Here is a 24,667-nt window from a genome sequence, read left to right as displayed (position 1 = left end):
AGCCTTTTTATTTGCTGCTCAGGGCTCAGAAATTTATTCCTCCTTTTTGAAATGTATTTATAAGTTTGGAAGTAATATGTCAAAATCCTTCTCTCCCCTGCAGAGAAGGAGTTGGGTAATATAGCACACACATTTTTCATTAATGTCTATGGCTTGTGGAATGGGGTGGGGCAAGGGAAGAAAAGATCTATTCAGTTCTTGTTTCTTACCTTTTTAATTGAAAATCTTTCTTGAAGGGTTATTCTTCAACAAGAATAACCTGCCCTCAAGGGACCATTCTAAACGGAATTTTATATAGCAACCCTCCAATTCTCACATAAATATTTCCAAATTTTTCCTAAGGAAGGGCTGGTTTAGTTCACTGTGGGGTAAGATTTGCAGTTTGTAGAAAGGATGGGGGTTGTAACAATGATGGGAGTATTTGGAACCTGAGAAGACTCTTAATGTTGGTAATACCCATCCTTTATCTCAATCCTCACAATATTTCTGAGAGGCAATATTTTCACCATGTGATAACTTGGGAAGCCTTCCACAAAGAAGTTAACCAAAGTTAAATGAATTGTCCAATGGTTTCATAGCTAGCAACTGGCAGAAAAGAGATTTGAACTCAGGTCTGTGAAGCATCTGAGTCTATGTTCTTCTAACTATGCCACCTGGTCTCTCCAAATTATAAGATGCTGACTAGAGATAGAATGAAAGCTGTGTAGCACAATCCTATGGCCTTGAAAATCTGTGCCCAGCCTCATGAAGGAAGTCAGCCCCTACTCAGAAAGAATGCTACCAGCTTCATGTAAGGTCATTGTGACTTGAGTCAAGACAGTCCCAGTCTGTGCTTCATCTCTAAGGACTTTGTATTGCCCCTTAATGTGTGCCTGTCATCACCCATCTGCTCTGTTCTTTCTCTGGATCAGTGTTCCACTTGGCACTACTCTTAACTGGCTTCTTCACCTTGGGCATGATATGCCATCCTGTGATCTGCCTGAGCAAGAAAATACCTCAGGAAAAGTCTGGATCAGGACAGTGAAACTGACTGAAAGGATGGTAAAATTTGCCCTTTGCTAAGAATCTTTTGGAGAATAAGTATCTTGAGACTTGACCTGTGTAGGTGCAATTGTGATGACCCTATGGAACTCCTACTGTAGGCAGACTCTTGTTATCCCTTGAAAATGAGTTTCTGTTTAGCTGCAGTTGGGTCAGCCTAACACTACTTCTTATTCTACCTGGTCTGATTGTCCCATTCAGTTCAATCTGGCACATATGCTCCTTAGGTCTGCGTTCCAATGGGGACTTCACATTATGAATTTAGAATAAATGTGATTTGTGATCACAGGTGGGTTGTATTTGGATGAAGCCGTCTGTTCCCCCATCATTTTTCTCTCCCTTTCTTCTATGGAACTGGATTTTGCTTTTTACTAAGCTCATCAAGAACCTTGGCAGTTTCTGAAATTTGTGCTGATTGAAGTATGGAAAACTGCTGTTTTGGCTTGGGAAGTGGGGAGAAAGGTAAACAACAGTCAGGTGGTAAAAAGATACCTATTGTGTGTCTTCTAGAAGGTATACCCACCCATGGAAGCAACTTGGCCTCTTCCTCTTTGGGGGCTTGGGATTCTCTGTTCAGTTCCTCCAGATTGCTGACTCATAATTCATGCTAATTCTCTTGATACATCTTCTTTTTTCCACATTTAATTGCTGCATTATATTCATACGTAATAGTGGAATTCATTGTTACATATTTGCTACGGCCTCTTGAAAAGCTTTGCAAACTGCTCTCAGTTATCTCTGAGTGATGGTATTCATAGGTAGTCCTTAGATGTTCTAAAGCGGTGGCCCTTAGCTGTTGTTTGGGGCCATGGAACCATTTTAGAATCTGATGGAAGCTATGAACTTTCTAAAAATGTACTTCTTAATGTACCTACATGTCATACAAACAAATTCAAGGTCCTCATAGACTCCCTAAAGCCCATACATGGATCCCAAGTTAATATCTTTGGAAGAGGTAATAAGATCCTCTGTGAAATGCATCATTTCTTATTTTCTTTATTTCCTCAGCCTATCTATAATTAAGGAACAAACCTTGTAAACAAAAATACTTAATCATCCTTTTTAACTCTAGCAAGGTGGGGATCAACATCTACCCTCTGAGACTCTTGTTTTGCTTCCATCAGACAGCATTTTTCCTAAATCTCCATCATGGAATCACGTAAGTTCAGGATGACATGCTGGTGAGATTTAGAGGTTCTCTCAACTCAGTTTTCTTGATGGTGACATTGTTTTGGGTCACTTGAAATAAATGAGTGATGGGCTGGGGTTGTGGCTCAGTGGTAGAGTGTTTGCCTAGCACATATGATGTACTGGGTTCAATCCTCAGCACCACATAAAAATAAATAAAGGTATCATGTCCATCTACAACTAAAGAAATGAGAAAGAAAGAAAGGGGTGAAAACATTGAAAAATGTGCTTCTGCCAAGATAACTTTTCTGTAGCATTTGACAATAAGGACCACCTTTCACTTCTCTTTTCTTTTTGAATACACTTTCTCCTGCTTCTTCATTTTCCTCTCTCATCTTCCTGCTCAGTCTTTGTAGACTCTTCAAGAATGCTGACTCCTCAATTGGACAAGTGAATGCATCAGTTTTCTCCCAAACCATTCTTCCCACCTTTCTGAGCCTGGCAAAGGTCATCACAATTTACCTAGTCTCTCAAACCAGAATCTCAACCTCATCTCACATGTTTCCTAACTACCCACATATATTTTACTCAACATGCCTCTGACATCTCTTGACCATGAACCTGCCCATCACAGCCAGCTGATCTCCTAACTGATCTGCCAGCATCAACACTTGTGTGCCTTCAATCCATCCTCCATCCTGGATCCAAAGTGATCTAAAGTAAAAATTGACTATGTCACTTGCAAGCTCAAAGAAGCACACCTGAGTTGTGTTTTTTTTTTTTTCACACTTTCCCTGTAGACTGCACATATTCACTTTGTATTCTCAGCATCGAAAGCAGTGTTTGCATATAGCAGGTCCTCAACAAAAGTGGCTGGCTGGTTGGTTGGTCGAATGACTGATTAAGCATATGAGCTCTTCTCATTTTCTGCAGGCTAAACTCTGACCTTGATTTCATGGACAAGTCTTTTGACAAAATGGCCCTAACTCTTCCATCCTCACATACTGTCACTAATGCCCTATCCCATGCCATTCGCTGCTCACAACATAAACTTTTCACACTTGATGTTTTTGCATCTGGTGATTCCTCTGCTAGAAATTCTCTCTGCACAGCACCCATTCCCTAGCTTCCATCTACATGGTGACTGCCTTAAAGGCCTAGCTTAGTTGCCATCTGCTTCTCTATAGCTTTCCCTGACAATCTGCTTTATACCCCCAGCTTCTGCTGACACTCCTAGCCATCAGACTTACTCATGCCTTCATTATGACATCACATTGTATTATGTTTATTCATATCTATAACTATCTTGCAATACTGTGAAGTTGCACAGGGGCAGGGACTGAGTCTTGTGGTCTTGTTCACTGTAGTATCCCTCATGTCAAGCCCATTGCCTAGCGCTGACAAACACAGGATATGGCTTTATGTTGTTGTCCTGCTTGTTATTATTTATTTTTATTTAAACATATTTTTAATTTGGAAGAAATATGATCATGAAACACTAACTTTGATATTACCCTGAGGCAAAACACCAGCATCTCTTCCCCAATTTATTATTATTATTATTATTATTATTATTAATTTTGGTACTGGGAATTGAACCTAGTGATGCTTAACCACAGAGAAACACTTCCAGCCTTTTCATTTTTAATTTTTTTATTTAAAAAATTTTTAGTTGTAGATGGACACAATACCTTTATTTTATTTATTTATATGTGTTGCTGAGGATTGAATCCAGTGCCTCACACATGCTAGGCAAGTGCTCTACCACTGAGCTACAACCCCAGCCCCTCATTTTTATTTTGCAACAGGTCTTGCTAAGTTGCTTAGAACCTCTCTAGTTTTTTTTAAATTTATTTTTATTGTAAACAAATGGGATACATGTTGTTTCTGTTTGTACGTGGAGTAACAGCATACCATTTGCATAATCATACATTTACATAGGGTAATGGTGTTTGATTCATTCTGTTATTTTTCCTCCCCCCCCACCCCTCTTTTCCCTCTATACAGTCCCTCCTTCCTCCATTCTTGCCTCTCTCCCACCCCCCCCATTATGTATCATCGTCCACTTATCAGCGAGATCATTCGTCCCTTGGTTTTTTGAGATTGGCTTATCTCAGCATGATATTCTCCAATTTCATCCATTTGCCTGCATATGCCATAATTTTATTATTCTTTATAGCTGAGTAATATTCCATTGTGTGTATATATATATATATATATATACCCTCTCTAGTTTTTTGACACTGGCTTAAAACTTGCAATCTTCCTGCCTCAGCCTCATAAGTTGCTTGGATTACAAGTGTGTGCCACTGCACATGGCTCTCTTGTCTGAATTATGGCAGAGCTTCTTAACTGGTCTTCCTGTTTCTACTCGAGGTACTCCCCTAAACTCCCACCCCACTCCCAGTCTGTTAACACCACAGTAGCTAGGATGATACAGCTTAAATGTAAGTCTGATCAAAGTCCTTCAGTGACTTCCCACCTCACATAAATTCCAAGGTCTTTACTCAATATGGCCCTGCCCAATATATTCCCCTTATTCTCACTTATTCTGGGTATTGTGGTCAAGAGTGCAGACTTTGGAGCCACACTACCTGAATTCAAATCCTGGCCCTACCATTTATTTACCAGTGGTGTGACACAGGGAAAACAACTTAAGTTCCCTGTGCCTCCATTTCCTCATCTGCTAAATGTTAACAATATAGTATGTATTTCATAGGGTTGTTTTGCACAGTAAATGAGTTATATATGAAAAGTACCTAGAACAGTTTCTGGTCTGTGGTAGGTACTAAATAAGAGTTTGTTAAATAAACATAAACCTCTTTTCATTCTTGCTCTTGCCCACTCCTCCAGCCACATAGGCTTCCTTGCTATTTCTTAAATACAGTCCAATCTCAGGAAGTTTGGACTTACTGTTCCCTCTGCCTGGAACACTCTTCTCCCAGATGCCCCCAGAGCTTGCTCCCCATTGTCTTGCATGTCTCTACCTACAAGTCACTTTATGAGGGAGGCCAACCTTGACTAAACCCCTTACATTTATAAAATAGCAACATCTCACTTTGTCCACTTAGCCTGCTTCATTTTTCTTTCACAGCACTTATCAACATTGGATGTATATTTATATGTTTATTTTCCTTCTTTACCAGCAAGAATGAAAGCTCAATGAGGGCAGGGATTTGCTTGCCTTGTTCACTGTTATAATCCTAGAAACTAGAATGGCATCTGGCACTTAATCATTAGCCATTTAACATTAAATGAATGACAGACAAAAGAAAAGGCATGAACACTGCCAAAGTAACATTTCAATCAAAACTATATGTGATATCTGGCTAAAGATCAGACTATTCTAATAGTACAGACAGGAACAAAGGGAAAATAAAAGCATCTGTTTCCCAAAGGTAAACATAAGTGTGCATTTTAAATTTCATTAATTTGTAAGTATATTGGGTGCATGCTGTGTCTAAAGGAAAGTGAGGTTTGAGGTGTTTGGGGCATATAAATACAGAGCCTTTACCTTCCAGGATTTCAGTCTTTCTGGGGGAGATCACAAAGAATTTTTTTAATGCTGCAGAATTCAGAAGTAGAAGCCACCACTGGGGGATGGTAAGTCGGTAAAGTTTTCCTGCATAAGAAATGACTTGATGGGGGGTTGAAGCTTGGGCAGGTTTCAGTCAGAGAAAGGAGGAGGGTGGTCCAGGGATATGTAGGTTGGTTAATGAAAGGACTCCATAAGGAAGGTATAGAAGTAGATCCTGGCTGAGGCTGAGGCTTTGTGTGGGGGAGCAGTAAAAGACTGAGGCTGTTATAGGAGTACACTGCAGTAGTGAAATTATTAGGACTGATGATAGGATGGATATTTTGAAGTGAGGAATAGCAAAGACTGAAATATGACACCCATGATTTAGAGCTTGGGGAACCTGGAAAATGATGATTACATTACCCAAAATATGGAAGTCAGGAGGAAAAACTGTTTGGGAGTGGTGCTAGTGGTGTTAGGAAGCGGGGAGAGGACATTCAGTAGGCAAATTGTTCAGCCTGTTCTTGAATATGGGGACTGCCTTTGAATTCCTTAACATTGCCCACAGAAGCTAGAACTAAATTCTGCATACGGTAAATACTAAAAAGTTATTGGTGGAAATCAGTACTAGTCATCTTGGATGGCAAACCCTTTTCCTTCTCTCACATAAATTCAGAGTCCTTTGGATCCCTATTCCTTTTCAATTCAGACTTATACATATATCTCATAATCATTTTACCTACCAATTCCTAGTAAATGAAAGCACATCTGTGAAGAATTTGACTTCCTTGCTACTTTCTTTACTTCAGAGTCTTCCTGGCTGATTGGCTATCCCACTTTTCTCTGGACTTGCCAATTTTAGCACTGATAGTTGGGAGTCCCAGGAAACCCCTCAATTTCAGGCAAACAGAAATGATTTTTAGTGCTCCCAGTTTCAGAATAGTAGGATAGCAGTAGACTTTTCATATTCTCACTCTAAATTTTCCTTCCCTTTGGTCGATCTGGTCTTTTTTTTTTTTTGGTCCATATTACTTTTGGATGTTGATGACTGAGCCCTGGTGTAGAGTCCTCTTATTTCACAGTCACCTGAAGAAGCCAGCAAGATAATGCTATGTTGTAGCTTACCACTTTGAGTGGCTACTTCAACCCTACCAACTAAGCAACCTGAGATTCCTAGGAGCAGATAAAACTCAAATGCAATCTGTCACTGTTTAGTTTTCATTGCCAAGATAATTCTACAAAGTTAATGAATACCTGGGTTGGAGTTGGGGGAAGGAGGAAGACAGTCTCTGTTCTAGTTCTTGGCAGGATATTGGTTACAGATTGTAACCAATCAAAATGCTTTCATGAAGGACTTAATATCTGGAGCTCTGAGCTAGGCCTATGCAGAGAACTAGAGTTCTGAATCCTCATTTTGAAAACATTGCAGTCCTGTAACCTCGGTCCTTGTCCCGGATGCCAATTCAATAATGAGGGCATGGTTTTGAGAGAAAGGAAAAAAGAAGTTTTATAGTTTTGCTAGCAAAGGAGAAGCACAAGGGACTCCTGTCCCAGAGACTGTGATTCTGCCCATTAGGAGGAACAGGGAGGTTTTAAAGGAGATATTCAAAGGCCATGTCCCAGGTGTGCCCTGACAGGGGGCCCTAGGATCCCCTGATGGTGTGTTAACATTCACTTGTTAATTTGGGAGATTTTCACCTCCTAGATCCTCTGGCAGATATCTCCTTCCTGTGGAGCAGATAGCTCAGGGTAATCTTGTTCCCTGCCCCCAGGTTAGGGAGGGAGAGAGGGAGAAGAGAAAAAGGAAAACTTGTCCCTTTTAAAAATTAGTCTCAGAGTTATATTCAAAAGGTGAAGTGGACCACTGTTACAGTTCAAGTTCAGATATTGCTGTGGACACATGGAAGATGGATTCAAATCTTTGATACGGCTTAAATCACACATTATATGTCACCATCTCTTCTAATGATTCCTGAATATTTCTGGAGTGAAATATATCAAGCAAATATATCTTTTCCCCTCATATTATTAGCTCTTTTAATGCAGAGTACCCACGCTTATAGTTATTTCTAGAGGCCTTAGCTGTAAAGGACAAATACAGATGCTCAGTAAGGACTGATCAAAAAGAACGTGATCTGATGGGTACAAAGTACCTTTTTCAAGCTAATCCTTTGAAACTCAATTTCTTTCTCTATAAAATGGGGATGTTGATTGCATCTAATTCATGGGGTCCTGACATTGGATAAACAATATGTAAATTGCTTAGCTCATCGTTTGGCATCTTTTAGATCGTTATCTGCCCAACTGGTAGCTATTAACTATTAATTTCTACCTATGATCAACTAGTACAGAGACTATGGTAAAAGGTAAGCGTTGCAGTTCTGACAATCTGTGGGTGTTTAATACAGAATATGGAGACAGTCATTTGCCTATATATTGGGATTTGAGGGACAACAAAAAATAGACTCTCCCACTTATCTTCTTCACTTTTTTGCCCTAACTCCGGAGAAGGGGTGCTTTGATGGGACTGTATTTGACTGGGAGTGAAGACCCGAGTGGGGCTTTAAGACGGGGACTAAAGTCGCATCAGGCACCTCGTTCGACCTTCATTCAGCAAAAATTTAGTGCTAAATCAATCAGTGCCTGGCATTATGCAGGAGCTGGAGCTGTAACCGGCCAAGCTTGTAAACCCTTGCTCAGCATCAAAGAGGAAAGTTGCGACTGACTACGGAGAGTCTCTCGCGAAGAATAAACGTCACCCAGCGTGTAGAGCCGCTTCCGCCCTACTGCGCAGGCGCCACGGCTTGCGGCGATGCTGAACTCTTCCGGCGAGAGTTCAAATGGGCGCGCGGCGCAGTCTGTGTTTGCGCTCGAGATGCGCATGTGCCAGGCCCTGGAGAGGCGCATGCGCTTGAGGTGCGCATGCGCTACAGAGGGCAGCTTCGCCCGGAAGTTAATCCTCGGCTGCCGAGCGCGAACTTGTGAAGATGAAGTAAGATTTCAGCTTTCCTCAGATAGAGGGAATGGGCTGCCGGGGGTGGCCCACCGGGACTGGGGTGGTAGAGCGGCTGCAGGGCCGAGGGGCGTGAGAGTTTCAGAGGAGACTAGAACTTCTAGTCGCCTAGTTTTGCTCTCTGAACTCGAGCCGGACCGAACTTACATTCGTTTTCCGCTCTCCGTGTAGCCCTTTAACTAAAGTGAAGCTGATCAACGAGCTGAACGAGCGAGAGGTCCAGCTTGGGGTGGCGGATAACGTGTCCTGGCACTCCGAGTACAAAGACAGCGCCTGGATCTTTCTAGGTGAGCATCGCATCTTTCTGGGAGTCTCTCCTGACTTGCTTCTGATCCTTTCAGCAGTCCTGTCCAGTGTTTCTCCTCACACTCATGACCCATCCTTAAGTCCTGCCTGTGAATCTGTTTCCCATCTTTTCTCTCTCATTTTTGTTTGCTTTCCCTGCCAATCAATGCTCCTGTGAGTTACTACTTGCCATTCACAGTGCTAGGTCCTGCCACTTGGTTTCTCAGAAACTGTTATTATGTCCCTCACGCCCACTCACTATACTGCTAAGGAAACTGAGGCGCAGAGAAGTTAGTGGACTTCTGTCACATAGCTAGTAAGTGCAAAGCCAGAATTACAGGATTCTATATAGAATTCACGGTCTTAGACTCTATGCCATATTACTATTAACTGCTGTTCCCCATTCTTCCCACCCCAGAATTAATTTTCCTCCTCTAATTAGCTTCTGCCTTCTGTCTATGGCCATATTGCCCTTTCTGTATTAACTTTGAGCCACAACCAGTAATTCTGCAGTTTGACTCTTCAGAGAGGTTATTACACTAGATGTTGTGCTAAGCACTTTATATGCATTGTTTTATTTAATTCTTGTAACAGTAATCTCAGGATGCAAGTATACTCAATCCTGATTTTCCAGATGAGTAAAACATTTGGAGGGGAAATGACTTCCTATGAAATGCTTAACAGTTGTCTTATGATCCTTATATGTATAAAAGGAGTTAGTAATGACATTTAAACTGATGTTTGTGTAAGCAGAGTTTTGTGACGAAAACTATCAGGTTTGTAGGACTTTGGATGTGAGGAGGACAGAATGATCAGATTAGTTTGGTCTGCAATAACCTGAGCCTTTCCACTCAGTTAATCACTCTTTTTTTTACAGTATATTTGGTACCTTATATATAACTTGTGTTATTGCATCAGACTGTTTGCTGTGAGGGGAAGCATATAGCTTATGTTTTGCATCTCCTGGTGCCTAACTCAGTGCATAATACACACTAAATACTTGGTTAGTGTTTGTTGAACTCTAATGTGGTTTTCTTTTCTAGGAGGGCTTCCTTATGAACTAACTGAAGGGGATATCATCTGTGTGTTCTCACAGTAAGTCCTCTTTCATTTCCTGCCTCCTGTATTGGCAGTAGTTTGATTCTTAAATGCAATTCGTGGCATCAGAAAACCACATTTTAATTCTAGACTCAATGACATCCCTGCATGGGGAAGACTGGAGCTTTGGCTCTAGTCTTGATCAGTCCCAGGATATGGTTCTAAGTACATTCTTATGTGGAAGATCCCAGAAGTTGGATAATTTGGGAGATTGTATTAGGGATTCTGGTCTGTTTCTGTTACTTTTTCACTGAGCCTTGTCAGCGTGGAACTACCCTAAAATAGTCTGGAACTCATAGGAAGATACCATGTTGGCCACCTCCTTGGGCTTCTGAAAACTTGGGTATCCCATGATCACAGGGCCCTCTGGGCCCTCACCTGTGTGGCATTGTGGGATTAGGGCAAAGCCCAGAGGAATTGGGGGGAAAACAGGTTTCTGTGGTAGTTTGCTTTCTTCATTTCTAGATGAATGTGAAATTAGTGAACCGAGCTATTCTTTTTTACCCAGGGACTGAAAGTCACAGGCTGATGAGGAACAAAATAAGAGATCTGTTCCTTATGGGAGAGGGTTCTGGCAGCTCATAATGATAGTGCCACCTGATAGAGAGGCTGGGCAGTTGACACACAAGCCCAGAGTTAAATAGTGGCTGGACAATCCATAGGGCCAGAGTGCCTTGGCAGCTTCTAGGAGCAGAGTTCCACTGCCTCTTTTAAAAAGATTTTTAACCAGCATTTATTTTTTAATTAACACCGAGCACATATTTGTGGGGTACAGTGTGATAATTCGATACATGCCTTTGGGTTTTGTAGCTTTCAGTGGCAGAGAACTATTTTCAGAGAAGTTTGATATCTAGTACAGGCAGAGGACCATAGTAAAAGGGATGGGGGCAAGCAAACACAGACAGCAAACCCTGGAAGAGGACCTGTCATAGCAGAATAGTTGGGTTATCCCAAGGGCCCTGGTTGAGTGGTTGGGCAGTTTATAGGGAAACAGGCCAGGGGAAAGGACTTGGCAACACAAATGAGAAGAAGGCCATGGTAGAAAGTCTGGGCAGTCCACCCAGGCCACTTTGTTCAAATTCTGGGTGCTGGAAAGTTCACAGCAGGTGTAGCCTTTAATTTCCACTCCTTTGTGTTACTCTACTGGATCCAACCTCCTATCTTGAAACTGGTTTAGTGTTGCTTGCATTGAGTAGTGATTAGCAATTGTGTGTGTGTATGTGTATGTGTACAGTGTGTTCTAATTCTGTATTCTGGCCATACACAATGAAGATTGCCTTTGCCACTGGTAACAAGGGTACAAGGCTCCAGTTCTATTCCTCGCATCACAAATAAAACAAAACAAAACAAAAAGGAACATTTTGGAAAAAATGTACAAAGAAGAGTGTAGAATGCCCTTTTTTAGATATACATAATAGTAGAGTGTATTTTGGCATATTATACATACATGGAATATAGCTTATTCTAATTAGGATCCTATTCTTGTGGTTGTACATGATGTAGAGTTACCCTGGTTGTATGTTCATATACAGGGATAGGAAAGATATGTCTGAATAATTTTCTTTCCAATTCCCCTCCTGTTCCCTTCTCTTAATTCCCCTCTGTCTAATCCAATGAACTTCCATTCTTCCCCTTTCCACCCTCCCTTGTTGTGGGTTAGTGTCTGTATATTAGAAAGAGCATTCTACCTTTGGTTATTTGGGTCTGGCTTATTTCAATAGAATCCACTTTTAAGGAAAAACTGTTAAAATTTGACCTGTTTATTATCTTCTTTTTATTAATGTTGGACATTATTTCCAATTGTTTGCTATTATAAATTATATTGCAATATACAGTGTAGTATGTAAATCTTTGTATGCATCCCTGATGATTTCCTTAGTGAAGGAGGAGTGTGATTCAATATACTAACATTTTTAAGATGTTTTATAAACATTGCCAAATTATTCTCTGAAAAGTTTATACCAATTTCTGCTCTCATTGGACAGCCCATTTTTCTGGATCCTTTCATAATCCTTTACAATTATCATGTAAAAAAATATTTGCCACATGGTTTCTCATCATTTTACTTTGCCTTTATTTCATCATCAGTGAGGCTAAACATATTTTTATATATTTGCAGCCCATTATTATTTCTTTCTTTTAATTTTATTTTTATTTTTTTGTACAAGGGATTGAATGCAGGGTTGTTTAACCACAGAACCTCGTCTCCAGCTCCCCCCTCCTTTTTTTCTTAATTTGGAGATAGGGTCTTGCTAAGTTGCTGAGGCTGGCTTTGAACTTGTGACCCTACTGCATCAGCCTCCTGAGCTGCTTGGATTACAGGCTTGTTCCACCGTGCCTGGCAGCCCATTATTATTTCTTTGTAAACTGTTTACTTACGTCCATTGCCAGTTTTTTTCTTGTGTGTTTCTCTTTCTCTTGTTGATGAGAGTCCTTTGTACATTAAGGGTATTAGCCTTTTGTTACCATACTTGTCATGTATCACTGTGGATTCAATTTTAAAAATATTTTGATGTTGTATTACCATCATTAATCTTTCCTGATGCACAATTTGTCCCAATCTGAGAGTCAGTATGAGTCCTTTCAAGCCAGCTCTTTTTAATTTGAAATACTTTCGGGCTTAAAATAAAAACAGAATACTTATATCCCCTTCACTCAGATTCTCAAAGTGTTAGAACTTTATCCACATTAGCTTTATCATTATTTTGTCTCATGTATAGATATTATAATTTTTTCTGAAGCATATGAGTCAGTTGCAGACATGATGCCCATTTGTCCTTAATTTCTTCAATGTATACTTTCCCCCAAACAAGGGCATTCTTTAGTTTAACCTTAGTACAGTGATGAAATTCAAGAAATCAGTATTAATACAGTTTCATCACCTAATCTATAGACTTTATTTAGCTTCACCCCATTGTTCTGATTTCTTTCTTTTTGATACTGGGGATTGAGCCCAGGGCCTCACACATGCTAGGCAAGCACTCTACCACTGAGCTACATCCCCAGCCCTGTTTTGATAATTTCTTTTAGAGAAAATAAAAAATTCCTTTCTGGTCTTTTACCTGTGATATAGATTATAAATATTTTCACCTAATTTGCCATTTGTCTTTGAAATTTGCTTATGGGTATTTCGTTGCTGAGCAAAGTTATTTTATTTTATACATTCCTTCATTTATACATTTAAATTAGCATTTGGTAAAATTGACTTTTAAGAAATATATAGCCCTCTGAGTTTTAATACATGTATAGATTTGTGTAATCATCCCCACAATTAGAACAGTTCCATCACCCCCAAAACTCCATTGTGTTCACGCTTTAGTATTTTATTTTTCTGTGGCAAAATTCATCAGTCTGTTTTTTATTGCTTCTGAATTTTGAGTCATAATTAGAAAGTATTTCTCCCTACTTACCCATCTGTGTTATTTTCTTCCTCTTTTATGGTTTCAGTTTTGTACATCTCTATTCCATTTAGAGTGTATTTTGTTGTACAATGTGAAGTTTGGATCCAGTGTGTGTGTGTGTGTGTATGTATGTGTGGTGTTGGGGATGGAACCAAAACCTCATGCATGCTAGACAAGCACTCTATTACTGAGCTATATCCAAGATCTGGATCTAGTTTTATTCTTTTTTAAATGGATATCCAGTTGTGTTTACCTCATTTATTAAAAAGTCCATGTTTTCCCCAGAAAATCAAATGCCAACCTTATCATAGACATTTTTTGTGTACACTTGAGTGTCTCTCTACATTCTGTTCTGTTGGTTTGTCTGTCTTTTCATTGGCCAGAACCACACTAATTATTCACAGAAGATTTTCAGTATGTTTTATATCTGGTAGAGTTACTTGTGCTCATTGTTCTTTCTTTCTTTTTTTTTTTTTAAGGTTTTCCCAGCTATTCTTACATGTTCATTTTTTTCCCCACTAGAACTTTAGAATAAATTTATCCAGATGCCCCCCTGCCCTGGGGTGGCATACTTGTATTTTCATTGTTATGACATTAAATTTATGTATTAAGTTGGGGGACAATTTTGGTATCTTTATGATATTGAATCCTCTTGTCCAAGAACAAGGGACGTCTTTATATTTGTTCAAAACATGTTTGTGTTTTTCAGGAGTCTTTAAAACCTTTTTTATATGTAGGTTTTGTATGTTGCTTGTTGTTAAGTGTATTTTTAAGTATTTTGGGTTTTTCTGCTATTATACGTGGAATTTCCCTGCCATTATATCTTCTAATTATTGTTTGTACATCAGAGGGTAATTGACTTTTAGCTGTATCCTGTTACTTTACTGAGTTGTTACACTGTTTGTTTTCATCATTGTTTATCATTGATTGTTTGGTTTCATATATATACTATCATATGTAATCTGCAAACAGAGATAGTTTTACTTTTTCTTTTCCACTTCTTGTATCAGTTTTATCTAATTGCATTGATCTGTACTGCTAGATAGCTCCCAGCCTTAACTGCATCACCTCTGGTGTTTTCCATTAAAATGGTGCTAGAATTTGGACTGAGTTGTATATATGTGGTCGTGTAATTCTTCCATCAGTTCCTGTTTTATTTTATTTTTAATGTTTTTCCTGAACACATTATTATTTCATTTCCAATAAAGGAAAATTTATACACAGCAGAATGCCCAGATCTCAAACATACAATTTGGTGAGTTTTAATACATATATACAAGCACATATCTATTCCCTCAGTATTCTGTGACTTTATTTTTAAATTTATAAAGTTTTAACTTATCTGGAATTTATCATTTTTTTAAGAAGTAAGAGATTTTTTCTATTTAATTAATTTCTACTTGTATCTTTATTGTTGTCTATTGATTTCATTAGGATTGCTTTCTTCTTTCATTCTTTTTTTAAACAATAAAATTCTTTAAGGTTACACATTTTCCAAAGTATGGCCTTAGCCATGTCCCATAAATTTTTTATTTTTCTCATTTTTGTTCTTTTCTAAATAGTCTGTCACTGATCATTTTTTTATTTTATCTTTGTTTCATCTAATTGTTGGCTGGGAGAGTACATTTCAAGTTATAGTTAGTGGAACATTTTTTCTTTAAAATATTATTTCCAGCTTAATAACATTATTTTTGGAGAATATAGTCCATTCTGATTTTTGGAGTTTATTGAAATTTACTTTGGGACTTAATCTATAGTCAATTTTAATATATATTTCATGAGTGCTTGAAAATAAATTGTAATCTCTTTGTAGGATTCAAATATATATGTCTACTAGTTTGGCAATATTTGTTAGATTTATTGTCATATTATGTTTGTGTTTATATCATATAAATTTACATTAATTTCTTTCATCTTATTTATTTCTGTCACTTTGTTATAAACTTGAAAAGTGTTTAAATCTCCCCTTTCTTTGTATTTCTAACCATTTTAATTTCTTAATTGCAGCATAATTTCATTAGTTATACCTGTGCTATATATTAGGACCTTTTTCAACATAAAATAACCCTCTTAAATCCAGTTTAATGTATTTATTTTGGCCTTGAATTTCATGTCTTCACTCTTAATATTTCTACCTTTTTGTGTGTGTGTGTGTGTGGTGCTGGAGATTGGACCCAGGGGCTTGTGCTTGCAAGGCAAGCACTCTACCAACTAAGCTATATCCTCAGCCCCCTCTACCCATTATTTTAAATTGGACATTCCTGCTATATCCTTGTCTAACTTTTTATTTTCAACCTTTTTATGTCATCTTGTTCTAAATGCATCTCCTATACAGACCATATTATTTGAATATTGTTTTGTTATTCAAAGTTTTGCATTTTAAATCAATACTCTCTTACTCTTTTGTAAAATAAACAGATATGGGGAGATCGTTAACATTAATCTTGTGCGAGACAAGAAGACTGGGAAATCCAAAGGGTTCTGTTTCCTCTGCTATGAAGACCAGAGGAGCACAGTTCTGGCTGTTGACAATTTTAATGGGATCAAGGTAAGTGTGCTTATTTAGCAAGATGTGACTGAACTTTTCCTGCATGGAGGGGCTGGACTTCATTCTCCACCTAGTCCTCACAGGTGCAGGTATATACTGATCAGTTGGGTGTGTTATGAATGCTGTAGAGATACCAGCTAGGAAGTGATTCTAGGAAATAATTCTGTTTTCTCATGGTCCTGCCAGGACTTGTTCTTTTTTCTTGTTAACAAACCAAACCATGGATGTCATCAGCCCTCCTCCCCAGACTTCTATTTTTCCCCTTTCCCTTCTAGTCCTCCACCCTCATCTCTAGTGTACTAGAGAATGAAGAAACTAGCAAACACTGCTCTTCTGTATTGTCATGTGCTAGAGGACTTGGGACTTCATCATGGCTTTATGACCTAGGATATAGGCATGTATGTTTGTCATGAGATACTACTAACAGCATATCGGGCCCTGAAAATTCTTCATTTAAAATATAATGACAAATTGTACAAAAGTCAGTCAGTCAAAAATTTTAAGGGAGCCAGGAGTCATAGGGAGTCACTGTATCAGAAAAGTTTTCAAAAATGTTTTGAAATGGGAATAGAATAGATGACAGAAGTTTCTCAGGCTTAAAAGATATGAAACTTTCTCTTGTGTTGGAATAGTAAGAACCACACTTCAAATTTCAGTTGTCTTTGCCTGTGGAATAAGTGTGTATTTGCTTGAAAATAGAATTTTACATGAAGGATTAATTTTATCATTCTTTACCTGGAGACTTATGGTTCTTAGCCCAATTTTGAGCTGTGTTCCAGTATGGTGTTGGTAGAACAAGGTTGAGTGCTTAAGAAAAAAGAAAGTAACCTTTTATTGGTCAATTTCCTGCCCCTACTCCCAACTGTTGATCTAACTTTGCCTTCTCCTACCTACTGTGTTAAGAAAGCAACTATAGCATTAAGCTAAATTTCAGGAATTCCACCTAGCTATAGTGCCTTGCCTAGTTTATGTTTCACCATAGACTGTTATAAGATGGGGGTAATTCTTCGTTTGTGTTTCTAAATTCTCATAGTCATCCCTGACACTTATCTTTGGGGCAGTACTTCCCAGGCTTTTTTCACTTCATGGCACACATATAGCATGAAGATATTTCTATGGCACCCTGTGGTAAGCCATTGAAGCTGCTGGTGCAGCTGCCCCAGAGGCTCTGACTGCACCATGCCCTACCTAGCTTCCCTGGTCATTGAGTATGTGTATTAATATCTGATACATGTGCCATGACATACCAGTTGAGCAGTTCTGCTTTAGTGGTTTCTCCAGAAACAAAATTAAGAAAAAGGTAATGATATGGTTCAAACCATTCTTCTTCATGGCTTGGATTCAAATAGATTGTTCCACATGAGGGCTGTCTTTGCTGAAGCATTGCATTTCTTGCTTAGATAAAAGGAAGAACTATTCGTGTGGATCATGTGTCTAACTATCGGGCTCCTAAGGACTCAGAAGAAGCGGATGATGTGACCAAAGAAATCCAGGAGAAGGGCTGTGGGGCTGACACCCCCTCATTGAGTTCATCTGAGAGTTCTGAAGATGACAAACCTACAAAAAGGCACAAAAAAGGTGAAGCACTGAGACCCAAAAGAAGATTCTGGGTAGTCTTAGTGTCTGCTCTCCCTAGCATTAATGGATAATCAATAATCAACTCTTAAGTGTGAAGGGGAAGGTGTGATCCTTATTTTTACTGGGAAAGGGGAGGTGTCAGTGGAAGAATAGTGGTATGGAAAGAATTGTGTCTCCCCAAATTGATATGTTGAGTTCCTAACCACCAGTACCTCAGAATGTGACTGTATATGGAGACATGGTCTTGAAAGAGAATTCAGAGTGAGGATTGTCTTGTACAGGAACTTGACCTGTCAGGGTGACATATGTCCAAACTGGCTTCTTAGGGGCACTTTCCTGAAAGCATAGCCTGTGACTGCTTTCATCCTGCCACAATGTATGTTTTCCTGATGCACATTTTCCATCTGTTAGCATTACACTTGTTAACTATTACACCTCGGTTTGCTGTGATGTACTCAGAGAAGAAACATACATTTTTAGGGAGTTTTTTGTGTTTTACCCTTTTCTTACTGATTGCCTTCCTTCTTGTCTCCAGAGAAAAAGGAAAAAAAGAAAAGAAAGAAAGACAAAGAGAAGACTGACAGGGAGGTAAAGGCAGAGCAGCCATCCTCTTCATCTCTCAAAAGCAAGACAATAAAAGAAAAGGATGACCCTGTCCCTAAGAAGCAGAGCAGTAAGAACTCAGAGAAGGTTCAGAAGTCTGAATCCAGAGAGGGACAGAAGCACTACCCACGTTCCCCTGATGTCAGGACTTCCTGCCATGGTAGAGGAGAGGGTCCAGAGAGGGAGCTCAAGAAGGAGAAACTCAAGCATGAGCACAAGCCCTCAAGCAGGAAGGAGGCAAGAGAAGACAAGAATAGGGATAGGGATAGAGGGCGAAGCTCAGACACACATTCTAGCCGGCGCAGTGGGCATTCTGAAAGGTGGAGTCACCGAAGTAGAAGTAGAAGCCATGGGCGTTCTGAAAGGTGGAGTCACCAAAGTAGAAGTAGGAGCCATGTGTATCCTGAGAGGTGGAGTCATCGAAGTAGAAGTAGGAGCCAAGATAAATCCCGTAGACCCAAAAAGGTCCAGCGCTCCCAGGAGCGGGAGACTTCCGATCCCAGTGATCACAGGCGGCACTGAGCCTGTTCCAGCTGCCTGGTTAATTTGAAAATGAACTGTTTTTAAAAAATGTAATCAAATTCAGTTGTGCTGTTAATATTTACATATATAAAATCTTTGTGACTGAATTCTTTTAATCCCTTGCATAGTAGATTTGTTGAGAAGATTGTAATTTCAACAGCCAGATATCTTGAATTTTTTTGGTGCAGTCCATTGTCCCTGGGAATATACTTGGTACTTAATCAGAGTATGTGTCCTAAATTTTGGTTCATAAATATGGTCCTTGAACCCATAGACCAGTTTGAGGTGAAGTTGCCAGAAAGGGAAAATACCAGATAATTCTAGAATTGTATTGATTTTGGTAGGTGTTTAGAACCCAGGATTAGGTTCTAAACCTAATAGGACCTTTTCAGTTGGCTGGTGGAACTATATAGAAGTGTGGCTTCATAGGGATTGGTAGGATTCCTAAAATTAGCCAGTTCCCTCCCTTGCTCTCCCTTGAAAAACACTTTTTAAATACCTTTTAGGTTGTTTTGTGGTTGATAAGTCTTTCTGCATCTTTTCCCTTATTTATTTATTTATTTATTTGTATTGAGGTGAAATTCACATAACATAAAAAAGTGAACTATTTTAAATACTTCAGTGGCATTTGGTAATTGACAGTGTTGTACAACCACCACCTCTAGTTCCAAAATATTTATATCACCCCCAAATGAAACTCTTTACCCATTAAGCAATAACTCTTCATTCTTTTCTTTTCCCAGTCCTTGGCAACTGTCAGTATGTTTTCTATTTCTCTGAATTTACCTCTTTTGGCTATTTAAAGTGAAATCATACAATGGTGGCCTTTTATGTCTAGCTTCTTTCACCTACTATGTCTTCATGGTTTGGCCATATGACAGCATGTGGCAGTACTTCTTTTTTTTGAGATGGGTTTGTTTTATCTTGTCTAGGCTGGTCTCTTAATTCATGGGCTTACGTGATCCTCCCACCTTATCCTCCCAAGTAACTGGGACTGCCGGTGTGTACTACCATGCCTGGCTCACACTTCATTCCTTTTTATGGCTGCATAATATCCCATTGTACAGATATATCACATTTTGTTTATGGATGGATATTTGAGTTGTTTGTACCTTTTGGCTAGTCACCTCCCTTTTTGTGTTCCAGTTATATTAGGCTTCCTTCTGGGCTTAGTTCACTTTTTCAAGTAGCAATTCTTGCAATGATGGGAACACTCGTCAGCCCTGGTTGTCTTAGCAGTTCCTTCTTATTGTCAGTCTTAGTTTTCTTATTAGTCTATAATATTTCCTTGGTCGGAACATTCACAGGACTTTTAATGTTTCTGCTCATTTGTTAAAATTGAATTTCTTTTTTTTTGAAATCCTGAGCTCATTTTTAGCTTTTCTTTTTAAAAAAATTTTGTTCATTGGTTTTAGATATACATGACAGCAGAGTGTATTTTGACATATTATACATAGATGGAGTACAACCCATTGCAATTAGGATTTCATTCTTGTGGTTGTACATAATGTGGAGTTATACTAGTTGTGTATTCATTTATGAGCAAAGGAAAGATATGTCCAGTTCATTCTACTGTCTTTCCTGTTCCCTTACCCCTTCCCTTTTCTTCATTCCCCTTTGTCTAATCCAATGAACTTCTATTCTTCTCCCCTTCCCCCATTGTGGATTAGCATCCACATATCAGAGAGAACATTTAGCCTTTTGTTTTTTTGGGGACTGTCTTATTTCACTTAGTATATTCTCCATTTCTATCCAATTACTGGCAAATGCCACAAAGGCATTCTTTTTTATGACTAAGTAATACTCCATCATGTACACATACCAATTTCTTTTCTATTCATCTGTTGAAAGGCACCTAGGTTGACTCCACAATCTAGCTATTGTGAATTGAGCTGCTATAAACATTGATGTGGCTGTGTCACTGTAGTATACTGGGGCTCCTTCATTCATGTCACTGTAGTATGCTGATTTTAAGTTCTTTGGGTATAAACTGAGGAGTGGGATAACTGGTCATATGGTGGTTCCATTCTAAGTTTTCTAAGGAATCTCCATACTGCTTTCCAGAGTGGCTGTACCAATTTGCAGCCCCACCAGCAATGTATGAGTTTGTCTTTTTCCCTGCGTCCTTGCCAACATTTATTGTTACTTGTATGTGCCATTCTGAATGGAGTGAGATGGAATCTCATTGTAGTTTTAATTTACATTTCTCTAATTGCTAGAGATGTTGAACATTTTTTCATAGGAAACAATCAAGAATGTGCAGAGAGAGCCTACAGAATGGGAGAAAATCTTTGCTACCTGCACCTAAGATGGAGCATTAATTTCCAGAATATACAAAGAACTCAAAGAACTTAACACCAAAAAACAAGTAACCCAATCAATAAATTGGCAAAGGAACTGAACAGGCACTTCACAGAAGAAGAAATACAAATGGTCAAATTTGAATTTCTGACTCTGCAAAAGGGAGGACTGGAGCCTTAATATGTACTCAGATTACCCAGTTTGTGAGTTTAGGTCCTTGATTATATGTGCAGGAGACTTTGGTGGGGCTGAAATTCCCATAAAGAAGAATAGAGAGGGAGCTACAGGAGTCTGGAAAAACTGTCAGACTGTGATGTTAGGTCTGATGTCTGAAGAAGAGAGTGGAAGATGGGTGTTTAGGAAAAGTCTTGTACTGCAGGTATCAGAAAGTTCCAGCAAGACCAATGGTGAGTTGTTGAGCCGAAGTCATCTTTCAGAAAAGTCCTACGGGATCAGACCTGATAAATACTAGCCCTTGCTGTTTGCCTCTGTCTCAGCCATTGTGACTACTTTGTTCATGTGCCCATAGTGCCTGGTCTGTGGTAGCCAGAAACAAAGGCCCATGCAATTGACTGGATCATTTTTGCCTGGTTTTAAAACATTTGACAGAATTGTATCACACAATTGTGAGGGCTTGATTAGGTAAGCCTGAAATTCTCAGGGTAGGAGTTGACACTTAGTCCACAGGCAGAATTTTACTAGGGGAACAGGTTTTGCTATTAAGGCCATTGATCAGAGGAGGCCCACCCGGGTTATCGGGTAATCTTAAGATCAGTTGATGGTAGGTGCTAACCACATCTATAGAATATCTTCCCAGCAACACCTACATTAGTGTTTGAACAACTGGGAGCTGTAACCAGCCTAACCTAAATTGACACAAACTAATCATCACAATTTTCCCATCTTGTCCAAGCATGGAGGTCAATTTCAGACATTTCTACTTGGCTTTCCTCTGTGGGACAGCTGTTCCCCGACAGGCCATGGAACCCTTGTATGGTTTATTCCATCTACCAAGACAATTCCAGTTATATACTTGGGGCTAGGAAATGACCACTGGGTAGATCAGCAGGCCCTCCATGAGCCATCTTTGAGTCAGTCAACACTTAAGTTATCACTTGACCTCCATAAGCCCTCATTAATAAGGGCACTGTGATGATGTTTCTAGTCTCTATGTGTTGGTCAACTTAGATCCTAAGTCCACTGTTGCTCAAAATGTTGGGATATTCTTTCCCCAGTGTACATACATTCAACTAAGTGGATATAGGTTTCTTTGAGTAAGTACTAGGGAAGTCACATACCATTGTCCTCCCCAGGAACCCAGATACCTCTTTCCATATCTGAAAATGGGCTGAAGTCAGAGTTGAACAAGGAGTTAGAATTTTTTATTGGGAAAAAAGTCCTCAGCCTTCTGTTCCTCCACTGTTGTTCAGCCTGTTGATACTGAGCAACACCCTTGTTTGGCTGTACGTATTGCTCCTGGGGATACCATGTTCCTTTAGCCATCCCCAGACTGCTGGAAAATAGGGTCCTCTTGGCTGCCCATCAGACCTTGTAATTTATTACAGTATTTGTGGCCTCCTGGAGTCTAGTGGTTAAGTGCATCTACCTACTCTCTGTCACTGGGGCCCCTTCATTCCTGTGGAACCTCAGAGTCCACCTCTGAGGTTCTCCCTCTTTGTCCTCTCCAACTTGCAGCAGAAGCCACCACTGACCTTAGGCATGCTAGTGCCTCTCACCCTGATGGCCCCTGTGCATTGAGTTTTTTCTGACCCCTCTGTGGAGCACTGTCATCTGGTGTGGTTTTTGACCTCACATAGTCCTTCCACTCCAGCATGCCCTTTTCTTTGGGATTTTTCTTTCTGTGCTGTTTTCCAGGGCAGCTAAGGCTTCTACTTTGTTCAGCATTGGCCATCACTTTTATCAGGCTTCCAGTAGCCACCTTACAGACTGCTTGCCCACCGTGGTCCTTGCCAAATCTGAAATCTTTTCTGGCCTTCTTAGTAGAGTATTATTGAAATCCAAACCTGATGCTTTCTTGGCTCCTGTTGGTGGTATCATCTGATTCTAGAGCTTTCTGGTGTATAGGCTCTTCCTTAATAAGCCCAGTATTTCCCCAGCCAGGCTATGTTGGGATTAAATTCTACTTGTCCACTTAATAACCAGGAGAGGCTGCAGACAGCTCTTCTGAGGGGTATACTAGTTCTAGTATGGGTAATAGTTTGCAACATCTTCTGGTGCAGGGGAAGTGGCAGCTTATACTAGAGAAGAACATAGTGGTTGCAGGACCAGCACCCTCAGGGCTGTTTGGTAAAGTGTTCCCATCCCATGGTTCAGGGCGCCAGCACACCTGAAAGGCCATTCTCTCAGGTACTCTCCACAGAAATTGTTAGTGGACTGCCATAGCAGGATGCCCAGCATCCTGCTCACAACAGTGTCCAGAGCCCCATCATTTACTATGGCCTGTTTTCTTATTTCTCTGGCACCAATTGTGCTATTTTGGTGCCTCTGAGAAGGAGACTTGAAGATGAGATCAGACATACAAGAGATTGAGGAAAACTTCCATGAAGGAAATGGGGAGGGAGCTGGGAGAGCCTGGTTAGAGCAGGTCTAACCCCTGTGGATGAGAATGAAGTCAGGAAGGGTGATAGGAAAAGCCTTGGACTATGCTGTTCTGAGAACTTTTCAGCCAAACAAATGTGTCTGTTGGGAGAGACTGTGCACCTGGGCCCTGAGCACACCTTCATGTACTTGTTGGCTGTCTTGGACTTCAAAGCTTATCCGTTTAATATTGAGCTACTGCTGCGGTCATATAGGCAACTAAGTGGGGCAAGGTGATCACAGTGTGACTGCTATTTAAGCTTGCTTTCCAAGGAATGGGCACTGGTTTGTTTGCTCATTGCACAAAAAGTCCCAAGTCCTTGACCCCAGACTCCTCAGCTATGATCCCAATCCCCACATGTGTTGCATTCATCTGAGCCTATTACATTGCCCTGGTCCTAGGGAGCAGGGGAGTTGGAGAAGCTATGTGGATGTTCATAGTATTCACTGTGTTGTAATAAACTCTTGTTTTGAACCACGAAGTCTTTTTGTCTCCTTTCTGCTTCTGGGAGGTAAATGGTGGGTTTACTCCTTGCCATCTTCTATGAGATTGGGCTCTGGCCCAAAGTTTCCTGTTAGGGCTGTTAGGGCAGTCTCATGTCTTAAAGGAATTGCTTGCCTTAGTGGCTCTGCCACACTGGGATATGCCCTTGGGATGTCTGGGCTTGGTGAAGATGTAGTGACTGATGGTAGATTTTAGCCATGTTGGATTTCAGCTGCAGCTCAGTCTCTGTGGCCACCTGTCAGTTATGCTCCCAGCATTCAGAACTCCTAGAGGCACAGATACACCCTGCATTAGGCCCACCCTGAAACAATCCACTACCATATATATATATATATATATATATATATATATATATATATATTTATTTATTTGGTACGAGAGATTGAATCCAGGGTTGCTCAACCACTGAACCACATCCCCAGTCCTTTTTATATTTTATTTTGAGACAGGGTCTTGCTAAGTTGCTTAGAGCCTTGCTAAATATCTGAGGCTGTCCTTGAACTTGTGATCCTTCTGCCTCAGCCTCCTG

General features: G+C 39.9%; 1 protein-coding gene across 1 annotated transcript; it reads left to right on the top strand.

The window, feature by feature from the left end:
- The first annotated feature begins 8,618 nt into the window (after window positions 1-8,618).
- On the top strand, window positions 8,619-24,420 carry RBMX2 (RNA binding motif protein X-linked 2). The gene is made up of 6 exons (XM_079124051.1): window positions 8,619-8,678; window positions 8,871-8,986; window positions 10,028-10,079; window positions 15,902-16,031; window positions 17,432-17,609; window positions 18,145-24,420. Exons 1-6 carry the CDS (start codon window positions 8,674-8,676, stop codon window positions 18,732-18,734), a joined length of 1,071 nt encoding a protein of 356 aa, XP_078980177.1. The 5' UTR covers window positions 8,619-8,673; the 3' UTR covers window positions 18,735-24,420.
- The last annotated feature ends 247 nt before the right edge of the window (window positions 24,421-24,667 follow it).

This window comes from Sciurus vulgaris, assembly GCF_902686455.1.
Source record: "Sciurus vulgaris genome assembly, chromosome: X".
NCBI lineage: Eukaryota > Metazoa > Chordata > Mammalia > Rodentia > Sciuridae > Sciurus > Sciurus vulgaris.
This window is presented reverse-complemented; position numbering and strand designations above follow the sequence as displayed.